At 44.4% G+C, this 11,875-nt stretch overlaps 1 protein-coding gene across 7 annotated transcripts in view; it reads right to left on the bottom strand.

Moving 5' to 3' along the window:
- Positions 1 to 11,875, bottom strand: part of Patj (PATJ crumbs cell polarity complex component) — a 314,627-nt gene that overhangs the window by 26,501 nt on the left and 276,251 nt on the right. For all 7 annotated transcript variants that reach the window (XM_021159452.2, XM_029475856.1, XM_029475854.1 and 4 more), the window contains 3 exons: positions 11,232 to 11,269; positions 5,715 to 5,837; positions 4,938 to 5,042 (listed from right to left, as the gene is read on the bottom strand). In XM_021159452.2, coding sequence (XP_021015111.1) covers positions 4,938 to 5,042; positions 5,715 to 5,837; positions 11,232 to 11,269 — 266 coding nt within the window. The remainder of the gene's footprint in view (positions 1 to 4,937; positions 5,043 to 5,714; positions 5,838 to 11,231; positions 11,270 to 11,875) is intronic.

The raw sequence follows: 11,875 nt of genomic DNA, 5'->3' as shown, positions 1-11,875 counted from the left end.
CCTGCCTCTGCCTCTCGAGTGCTGGGATTAAAGGCGTGCGCCACCACGCCCAGCTTTTTTTTATGTTTTTATTAGATCAGCTTTACAATTTCTACTTCACCTCAAACTCCCAGGGCAGTTAGGTATAGTAGATACTCACCACCTCATTTCCTCTGTTTCATTTTATTACTATTGTTTACATTAGCGTGTGTAAGTCGGGGGGGGGCAGCTCTCAAGCGTCAGTACTCTCCTTCCACTAAGGGATCTGGCCTTGAACTTGTGTTGTCAGGTTTGCACAGCAAGTACTCTATCCACTGAGCAACCCTCCCTGTTTTCTCCTTCTTAGTTCAGAGCCGGTTTTCTCAATGTGCCCTTCCCCCTGCTCCACTTGATGGGCTTTGTGCCCACTGCCCGGGATTTTCACACTGTCCAGCTCGACAACATCTTAAGTAATTCTCTCAGAAAACTGATTTCAAAAAAGGCCAGTGGCACTCAAATGCCTTGCTCTTTATAGTTAGCAAGTGCTTTTCTCTTAAAAATGTAAAGTCTAGGTGGGCGTTACTCTTTTATTATTTAAGATGTGCACTGATGAATAGGTCTTTAAATTTCTTTAATCCCCCTCCCCAACTCTCCCCGTCTCTCAAGTGTTTCTGTTTACAACTTCTACTGTTTGGACATTAGATTTCTTGGTTTAACCTCTTGGTCCCCTTGCTCTCTCTTCACTCACAGGGCGAGTACTCTTCAGGTGAGCCAATGTGCCGCTCCCTCTCTACGCTCTCTTAATAACCCTTCTACCACTGCAGCCTCTTCTTTTAGTTCAACAAGCTCTGGAGGGTGCCCTGAAGAACTACTTCATATAGAGACTCTTAATCATTATCTCTGACTTAAGGATTTTCTTCTGATATCCAAACTTGTTCCTAGGCTTTGCAATCCCTCTCTGTCATTTTGATTTATTTAGTCAGCCGGTACCTAGTAAGTGCAGTGTGTCAGGCCACTCGGGTGTTAGCACTGCAAGGTCCAAGAGGCTTCCGTTTGCCCTCATTCCCAGCACTGAGCACAGGCACCGTGCTTCCTCGGCCACGATGCTGCTAGGCCCCACACCAGTGTTCCTAGCACTACAATACCATCACGAGCACATTATCCAGGACCAAGCAGAATGGGATACTGAGATCAGGAGTTCAAGGATGGCCTTAGCTGAATAGTGAAGCCAGCCTGGGTTATCTGTTTAATGTTGCCTCAATGTTTCAAAGCCCAACTCTCCAACTTCTGTCCATGATAGAAATGCCTGACATGTTTTTCCCCCTCTTATGTCTTCAAAGAAAGGTAAAAATTTAGAACCAATTTTCCCCCTCATGGGCTGACAAGATGGTTCAGTAGTTAAGAGAGCTTGCTGTTCTTGTAGAGGACTTGAGTTAATTTCCCAGCACCTATATCTGGTGACTTACAACTGCATGTAACTCCAGCTGCAGGGGATCTAATACCCACTCCTGGCTTCCTTGGGCACCTGCACATACGTGGTATTTACTCACAAAGACACAGTGACAAAGACACGAGCCAGACACACATACTTATACATAAGTTTAAAAAAAGATAAATCCTAAAGCAAAAACTTTTTTTTTTTTTTTGATTTTTCGAGACAGGGTTTCTCTGTGTAGCCCTGGCTGTCCTGGAACACACTCTGTAGACCAGGCTAGCCTCGAACTCAGAAATCTGCCTGCCTCTGCCTCCCAAGTGCTGGGATAAAAGGCGTGCGCCACCACTGCCCGGCAAAACATTTTTTTTTTTAAGCAGAGAGTATGATACCTGGATTAAAAATAGTTCTAGAGTCATTCCATATGTGAAAGAACTTCACAAGACAAATTCTCAAATTACAAGAAGCAAATAAAAGTAGGAACATTTAGAAACACTTCAAGCAGCCTAGTCAACCTCAGCTGCTCAACTGGAGTTGTCAATAAGCAGTCGCCAGCCTTAGAAGCAGAGACATCTAGCTATCCCTTCTTCTACTTAGAGGTGGTGAACTTCCACAGTGTTAGCTGCCTCCTTTTTCTCCTGTGCCAATAGCACCTGCTGATGGCTTTCTGAGACACTGTAAGTCTTTTCCATGGGCTGGAGAGATGGCTCAGCTGGTAAGGTGCTTGCCTCTCAAGCATGCATACCCAAGTTCACTCTCTGGTATCCATGTAAAAAACAAAAGAAGTAGTGGTGTGTGCCTAAGATCTCTGTGTTGGAGAGGTAGAGACTGCTAGGGATGCTGACTGAGGAATGGCCTCTGTCCTACACAAATGCATACAAACCCATGCATACACACGTCATTTTCCATATCACCAGGCACAATTACCTGACCTTTTTTTTTTTTTTTTTTTTTTTAACTTCCCTGCCAATTGCCTGTCTGATAATGAAAACAATTGCCTAGTGATGAGCCAGAGGTCATAAAATTGGGTGGCAATGGAAGTAGAGTAGAGTAGACGTAGCTTCCATTGCTTTCAATGGAAGCAAACACCATGTGACTGGAAGGCACTTGAGAGGACTCTGCTAAGCTTTGTGCCTCCCATGTCTGCAGTCACACAAACTCCACATTCTTGAGTACGACGATCTCAACTACGGACTCTGAGGGTCCACTGATGCTCACAGCGCAGATGAGGAGGGAAAACAGCCAACTAACGTGATTTTCAAGAGAGAACACTTTCAAATTAAATGTCACTTTCTTCTTAAAACACAGAAACAGAAAAGGAATAAAGACCTCTTTCAGAAACAGGCTACAGAGAGTGAGTAAGCAGTGTGGTACAGCCCTGAAACCCCAGCACTATGGAGCTGAGGCAGAAGGATCCCAGACATTGAGAGACCCTGTCTGAAACAAAACCCAAAATCAAGTAAAGCAGCCATCAGAGTGGGCAAAGACAGTCACTCTTCTTTTATAGCTTGTATCTGAAATAAATTAAAATTACATTTTTCTACTCTGTAAGAAACATTTAAATAAAATTTAAAAATACTTTATTTATTTCACTTTCATTTCAATGCCTGCAAGTATGGTTGTCCACTAAGTGTAGGCAGTGCCAAAGGAGGCCAGAAGAGGGCACCAGATGCCCCTGGAACTGGAGTTACAGAGGCTGTGAACCACCATGTGCGTGCTGGGAATTGAACCTATGTCCTTTGGAAGAGCAGCCAATGTTCTTAATTGCTGAGCTATTTTCCTAGGTCCTTTATAAGAACTATGCTTAAAAACTTCATTGACAGAAGCAATTTAGCAAGAATAAAGTGTTTCCTTTGTGAACTTTTATTTTTTTTGTGAGAAAAGGCTTCAGTCTAGACTTACCTCTGACTTTCTATAGCACCAAGACTAACCTGGAACTATTGATCCTCTGGCCTTAACGTTCTGAGACTCGGGATTATAGATATGGTCACCAAAGTCAGCTTCTAAAACTAAGGTTTTGCTGATTTTTTTTTTTTTAAATACACTATCTCAAATGCCCCAGGGCTGGCTTTGATCTTACTCTGTAACCAAAGGTAGCTTTGAACTCACTCTGAGGCCAAGGCTGGCCTCCAACTCTGGATCCTCCTGCCCAGCCCACACTGCTGAGAGGTGTCATGTCTTCCAAGGTAATTTAAAAATGTAGTCTTCTGGGGGGCAGGGGTGGAGGGGTGCTGGGACTTAACTCTGGGCTCTGTGCACACCAGGCAGGGTTCTATCACTGAACTACATTTTAGCTCCAGCTTGGGTTATGCTTCCTTGTGTAAAAGGTGGAGCTGAATGAATTTAGTCAGGGTGTAGGAATACCACTAATACTAGACTTTAAGTGGAAGCCCCTTCTTCCCACTCAGGTTCCCGTTCACTCATACCTCTGGTGACCTTGCAACAAATGACTCTAGGGGGTCAGTAAAGGCCAAGCTCCTGTAGCAGGAATGGAGTAATGACCAGAAATGTCCACTCTGCATGAGGACTGCACGCATCCTGGGAGGAGCAGGGCTGAGGCTGGCCATGCACTGTTTTGTTGGTATTCAGCAGACACTTAAGGACCCATTTAATATTTGGCTATTGCATCTTGAGACCACAGGCAGTGTTCCATGGGTCCCCCTCCCCCTGCCATGTGTGCCTGGCTAAGTGCTTCGTCACTTTGACCTAGACCACTGGGTTCTCAGAGCTAAGCCCCACAAATCATTTCTCTCAAACATCGTGGGTTTTCCATTCAATCTTCTTATTCTAAGGCTGGAATTATCTGAGTGCTGGCTGTGGGTCTTATTCTTTTTACCCGTAAATCACTTTATACTACCTCTTTCAGAAGTACGGTGATTATAATCCTTCATTTTAGAGTACTCATTAAAGAAAGTCCCTGCCAGTATGCTGCCTCTCCAGTCTCTGCATGGCATCTATCTCAGAGACAAGGGAAGGGCCGTAACAGAGGGAGGGGACGTTAACAGCACATTCTGCTTGTACTTCCTCCTGGATGTCTCCGCTGCTCTGGACAATGCTCATGGGGCCACAGCTGATCAATAACTGTCTGCCTTAATTGATGACTGCTATGCAGTAAGAGTTGCAGGGTGCTGGCACCCATTCACGGCACAGGAGAAAGAGCATTGTGTTTTTCTCTGCCTTTAAAGGGACAGGAAGCAGTGCGCAGGCGGCCCAGGAGCAGACTTTGGATATAAGAAAGGAAATCATTTCCTATTCGCAGCAAACTTCAATTTACAAAAGAATGGCGGAAGCTAAAAGCCTTGTTGATTTATCACATGAAGCTGAGAGTAATTTTTCTCCCCTTGTTATACCTTCGGATAATCCTGCTCATGCCTGTATGGGTGGCATTAAAGAATTTCTGAATAAAAATAATAATTTCTCGCTTTCAACCCTCATAATTCACATCAGCAAGCACCCTGCTGAGTGGCGATGCTGACCGCCAGTGACTCCATCTTTTCTGTTGTCATTTATCTGCCTCTGCCAGCTGGTTCTCCATTGATCGCAATACCTGCAGGATAATGCGCCCGAAGGCATTCTTCAGTAGATTAACGGCATCTGTGTGAGACAGTCCATCCAGAGGTTGTCCATTAATGCTCACAATCCGATCTCCAACCTGGAAGGACAAAAGTGGAAGAAAATCACTATCATTAAGAAAAATTAAATTTGAGAAGAATGCTTAAAACTCTTCGTAAGTTACATTTCTCATCTGCCTCGTTGCTGAGAGCTGGCTTCTGTGGAGTGCGGGGAATTTTTAATGGGTGTTCCCAAATGCAGTCCCATCAGAGAGACGAGAAGGACATTAGATTTGATCACTAAAAGACGCTGCAGGTCACTTTTGTGTTTTGGTAGCTGGTAAGAGTTGGGGGCATAAATTAACTGTTCAGAGAAGTTCCAATGAGGAAGCCAGGGCTTTTCTGCTTAATTTTTATACCTCAGTTAAAATTAAGGGACAATAGAAAAAAATGGATACTTTCAGGTAGGGGAATATGCCAAGATCAAATCTAAGTTAAAAACCAATTTGGGTAAAGGAGATGTTAAGAGGTCTTGAGAGGGTTTGAGGAGCTGGGGTTCCTTCTTTCACTCAAAGCTTTGATAAGAACAACATTTTTATGTGTCCAGGGACTTCATGAATTTCAGGTCTACAGTCTTGCTAATGTATTCTGTCCTTGGCATTGGTGGCTGATGGCTTTTGCAATTCCCACTTTAAACAAGGTCTCGATGGCTACAACCTCCTCCTGAGCCCAACACACACTGTCAGCCTTCTGCTAGTCGACTGGAGTTTTACCTTAAGCTTCTGGGTCCGTGCGGCCACTCCGTTGGCCTGAATCATGGCAATAAATATGGGGATATCTCCTAAAGGACTCCCCTTTCCTCCAGCGATACTGATCCCAAGGGCATCGCAGAGCTCCTACAGAGAGAAAACAGAAGGCCTGCGTGCTTAATAATAGGCACAGACAGTCTGTCCTTACATCACACTGAACAAAAACTCTCCACGATAACGTGGCAGCTGAGTGTAGGGCATCAAAAAAGGCCTGTGTCAGCTTTTGCAGTCAGGTAGCCGTGGGGGCCTCGGAGAAGCTCATCTCTGTGAGCCTCCATGCTTATGCCTAAGATGGGGAAGTAGACTGCTCAGTACACAGTGATAATCTGAGTATAAATAAGATAACACAGTGTTGTCCGGGCCTACAGAAGAGGCTCAATAAAAGCCAATAGCAGCAGTAAATTAAAAAACAAAAGCCTTCACTACTGCTCAGTGGAGCGGCCAATTTGACGCAGGCTTGGCAAGTGTGTTCTCATATGGTGTTTATGATTAAACTGCCACACATATCATGTTCTGGGTGTGAACAAACACACTTGGCTTCAAAAGAGCTGCATGCCTGTACTAAACAAAGGATCTGAGAGGGCGCCCACTGTTGTGACAACAGTTTGGAGAGAGAAGTAAGGCAGTTGCGAAGATCTCTGTAAAGATGGACCTTGAGTCGAGCGCTGGCTCTCGTCCCACCCTGTCCCACCGTCCTAGGAGGGTTAATATTTTTAAAATGACTGAAAGAATAAATGACAAGTTGTAGTTCTGGCAGGCTGGCACTCACACTAAGTCTATCTATTGCTCCTGTTGACTATAATGGGAAAGTCTTATCAAAATGCAAATAACAATGGTCCATAGCTTCTGGAACCAAAAGAAACTAACTGGTGGAACGTGAAAATCTGCAGAAGTTACAGCAGGGGTATGCCGCGCAGGCTCATCACCTAGTTCTGTGTGTGCTTGTGCAAGCTCATGCACTTGTGTGCATATGAGCGTGTGAGTGTGGGTATGCGTGCATGTGAGCCAGGTGTCTGAGTGCTCAGGTATGTGTGTATGTGTGTGCAAGCACGCTCATGGGTGTGTGTGTATGTGTGTGTGTGATAGGTACATTGTTGCTCTAAGGGAGAATCCCTCCCAATCAGACTAGGAGTGGAAAAAGGTAGCTGAACCTTTGATTTTCTGATGCAAACCCCACCCTTCCAGCCAGAAGAACTGAAAAGAGGCCTGCCTGGCTGCTACACAATCAGGGAGGAAATGGAGAGCAGAAAAGATCCCGAATTCTGAGCACAAATGTGTGGAATTATTACTAATCTACTAAGTACAGAGGAGCCCTCAACCAGCATACCAAAATTTTTGATTATTAAACTTTGCTTTAAATCACCACAAAGGCAGGTAGAAATTTCCCTCTCAATCTAACTGGGCCAGCTAAAGCATACGCAACATTATTTTTCAGAGTAGCTACACACAACTTAATATTCACGAGGTCTAGGATAAAATCTCATGCTTGTCAACATCAGTAAGACGTAACCACCACCCCATGTTCTGTAGGACAATCGAAAGCAAGCATTGTAACACTGTTCTTTATTGATATGCATGGCTCCTACGAGGCTCCTGGGTGGATCCCAGCAACAGAAAACAAGGAGGCAGGAGACACAAGCACTATTCTTGAGGTAAAGGCCTACATGGTCACAAACTTAACATTTAAAAATATTCAGAGCCAAAGATGGTCATGACCCCAGCACTCTGGACGCAGAGGCAAATGGATTTCTATGAGTTCTAGGGTCAGCCTGGTTTATACAGCAAGTTCCAGGCTAGCCAGAGTTACACAGTGAGACTCAAAAAATAAAAAATAAACAATGCCCTCCATAGCTAAGTGCTCATCAATTATACGTTAATAAAGCTGGAAAGCAGAAGGAAGCACCTCAGAGAGTCCCTATGAAGAGAACCTAAGAACAGACTTGTAGGGGCTGGGAGGAGCGCATGGTAGAATATGCCTTAGTATGCACAATGCTCCAGCTTTAATCCCTAGAGCCCAAACCAAATAACATGTCACCAACAAGGCAAAATGTTCTACTTTAGGGCCATGGAGATGGTTCAGAAGATAAAAACGGAGCCCAGCCTGAGTTCAACCCCTGAAAATCACATAATTTTAGCCCCCAGAGAGAAAGACGGGAGGTGACAGGAGAATTGCCTAGAAGCTCATGGGCCTGTTTGATTAGAGTAGGCAGCATAGTTGCAGAAACTAGAGAGACCCCCATCCCAACAAGGTGGAAGGGAAGAGCTGACTCCCTCAGTTGTCCTCAGTTGTCCCTCTACACCTGTGACCAGTGAGCTGTGGTACACGTATGTATGTGATTACACAACACACAGCCCACATCCTAGATGACATAAACACATCGATTATTCTGCTATCATTAGTGCTGCCCTGCCATAACTTAGAATCACTGCAGTGCCTCATTTCTATCCATTTAAACAGCATTTGTGTCCAAATGACACTTTCCAGATGCATCAGTCAGTCAGCAATGCACTCTGTGCAAAACTCTAAGAGATAGTAATTTATTTTTATTTTAAGTACATGAATGTTTTGCCTGCACATACATCTGTGTACCACATACATGCAGAGCCTGAAGAAGCGAGAAGAGGGTGTTGGATCCTGCCCTTAGTTACTTTTGGATTGCTGTGAAGAGACACCATGACCAAGGCAACTTATAAGAAATCATGTAAGCTGGGCATGGTGGCCCACGCCTTTAATCCCAGCACTCGGGAGGCAGAGGCAGGTGGATCTCTGAGTTCGAGGCCAGCCTGGTCTACAGAGTGAGTTCCAGGACAGCCAGGGCTACACAGAGAAACCCTGTTTTGTACCCCCCCTCCAAATCATGTAACTGGGGGCTGGCTTACAGTTTCAGAGGGTCAGTTTATGACTATCATGGTGGGGAGCATGGCAGCAAGTGGGTAGACATGGTGCTGGAGCAGTGGGTGAAAGCTTACAAGGCAGATGTCATCGGGCCTGGCGTGGAGTTTTAAAACTCAAAGCCTACCTCCAGTGACACCACCTTCAACAGGGTCATACTTCCTAATCCTTCTCAAACAGTCCACCAACTGGGAAGTAAACATTCAAATATATGAGCCTATAGGGCCGCTGTCAGTCAGACCACCACAAATGCCCGGCAGCTGGAGTGATAGACTATTGTGAACCAATGCTGAGAATAGAACCCAGGTTTTCTGGAAGAGCGGCCAGTGCTCTTAACTGCTAAGCCATCTCTCCAGCTCCCAAGTGATATTTTATTATGAGGTCTGTGAGTGGACCGTGAGAAAATAGGGTGGGTATGAAAAGGCCTATTATAGTTTCTATAAAAACAAAGGACTAAAATGGCCTAAGAAATATAAAATATTTTCAAAATCTTGGAATGCTTTGGTCCTAATTCTATCCAAATTTTATCCAAAATTGTGTTTACTGTTGGTGCCTCTGACTACTTCAGCCCAGAGCATCTGAGCTGCCCTCTAGTAGTCACACACAGGACAAGTAAGCTTGGCTAAATTACAGCCAGGAAGGAAAGATGCCATTTTCTGGCATTCAGGAGGGACTTAGAACTACATACTCTGTGTGTCTTATTTTATCAATTTATTTTTGGTTTTCCAAAATAGGGTCTCTGTAGGCCAGGCAGGGACTGACTTTGTAGCCAAGGCTGATATGACTCATGGCAATCTTATCTTAGCCTTGAAAATGTAGAAATTACAGGCACAAGGCATCAGGCTCAGCATTTAATCCATTCAAAGTGTTGGCTTATAATATGAGTTAGTTTTATAAGCCCATGCTATAGATGAAAAAACTGAGGGTGATTCAATGAAAGATCAGTGAGCTATGTCAGATGGGCTGTGCCCCATTAAAGTGTGCCATTTCATATTGGTGCTCCATGCTCTAGTCCCTGAAAACATGACTCTATTTTTGAGACAGTCTTTAGGAATGAGACTGCTTGGGTGGGCTTTAATTCAGTTGGACAGGAATCCCTATGGGAGAGGCTATGTAACAGGAGAGGCTCCAGAATGGTGGAACATAGGAAAGTCACCAGTGGCCACCACAGGAAGGCAGTCATCTGTAAGCCAAGGAGAGCTCAGAGAAAGCTAGCCTACACCTTAATGCCAAACTTTTCGCTTCTAAAACTGCTCTCTGCAGTCTCTAATATTCTGTTAGGCAGCTCTATCTACTAAGTAAACAGTCACTGAGTGAGTGTCAGAGCACAGGCTCTGACTGAATCCAGGGTACTGAGCTGAGCAGGAACCGCCCGACTGCGGTTGCTTACTCTGGTTACAACAGGACTGGAATCCTATCACTACTCTTGAACCTCAGGCTTGCAGTCCAGGAGATGAACCAAAGTCTACTCTCTAACATTCCAGAGAGCACACACTAGCTGAAAATCAGTGTCTGAACATGTATGAGCTGGAATAAACCTCACATGATCTTTTCAAAGGAACAATTCCACAACACATACAAAGCCTTTAGTAAGAGACTGAAGATGGACTCCACGGTCTCACGTATGCTAGCCAGGTTCTCTGCAACTGAGCTGCACCTTGCCCCAGCCATGGCTTTGGATCTGATAGCTTCTTTTCTAGGAATTAATCCTGAGGTGATTATTCAGAATATAGGCAAAAATGTACAGATAGCAATGCTTGCTATATAAGGTAAAAAAGTAAACATGGGGGTTAGAGAAATGTTTAACGGTTAAAACATTTGCTATTTTTGTTTTGATTTTTCTTTTTTGTTTTTTTGAGACAGGGTTTTTCTGTATAGCCCTAGCTGTCCTGGAACTCACTTTATAGACCAGGCTGGCCTTGAACTCAGAAATCCGCCTGCCTCTGCCTCCCAAGTGCTGGGGATTAAAGGCGTGCGCCACCACGCCCGGCTTACATTTGCTATTTTTGTAGAGTATGTGGGTTTGACTCCCAGCCCTTATGTGGTAGCTCACAACCATCTATAACTCCTGTTCCAGAGGCACTTCTGGCTTCTGTGGGCACCAGGCATGCACAGAGTGCACAGATACACATGTGGCAAAACACTCATACACAGATCTAAAAAATAAAAAAATTAAAAAAAAAGAAAAGAAGGAAGAAAGAAAAAGAAAAAAAGAATATGCTAATTGATTAATGAAAGGAAGAGGATTAAAAAAAGTTCTAGGCACACCCAGTCAATGGGGTGAATTTTATATAACCAGGAACAATCATGTTCTCTGCTGACATGGCTCCAAGTTCACACAGCAAGCTACGAAGATGAGCTATGAGAGAATGCCCAACATTCTGTTGTGTGAAATTTAAACACACACACACTATTATGAAAAGGAGATACTAAAAAATTCACAATGGTCACTTACATGTTTCAATCTACTTTTTAAACGTCTATTTCTATTACTTAATTACTTTAGTGACTTGGAATAACATACAATATGATAGATTACATTCAGAGAGAAAAATGTACAAAGTAGAGTCAAAAAACAACTAACTTACTCTGATTATCTCTACAGTCCTTGGTTCCTCCTCTGTGCCTGTGGGAGGAGAAGCAAGACCATTCATTAATGCTTATGATCAGATCTAATACGCCTAAGAACAACTGTCTAGATTTTTCAAGAAAAGACACTACAGCAAGTGGGGTACACCCTTCCTCAGTACCAGGGCTCAGCTGAGTCTTCAGGGGCACTATCCTAGTGTGGGCAGGTGTGGCCATAACCACTGGGTCTGACCAGAGCTGATAGGCTGCGGCAGCAATGGCCTGCCTGACACATGGCTACTCAGAGCTGGGGAACAATACAGTTATGTTTCATTGTGCATTTTTCTGCCCTACTCAAAGAGAACCCTCACCCAAGGGGGCCTTAAACCCCCCCTCCCCCCCCTCCGTCTCCCTCCATTCTGTTCTCCAGGGCATGTGGACTTCTCACCCCCTCCAGGTACCTGAAATGTATTCATGCTCTCTCTGTAAACAAACAGGTGCACTTCCTGATGCACTCGGAAGCTTTTGCTTTTCTGTTGCTCATGGGGTCTGTGCACCTCTCTCCCGCTTCCTCTTGAAATAGGCCACACTTAGTAGCTTAGTGACTTCCTTCCTTCCTTCCTTCCTTCCTTCCTTCCTTCCTTCCTTCCTTCCTTCCTTCCTT

The sequence above is a fragment of the Mus caroli genome, chromosome 4 (genome assembly GCF_900094665.2).
Source record: "Mus caroli chromosome 4, CAROLI_EIJ_v1.1, whole genome shotgun sequence".
NCBI lineage: Eukaryota > Metazoa > Chordata > Mammalia > Rodentia > Muridae > Mus > Mus caroli.
The sequence above is the reverse complement of the archived record's forward strand: the minus strand, read 5'-3'. Positions and strand labels throughout refer to the sequence as shown.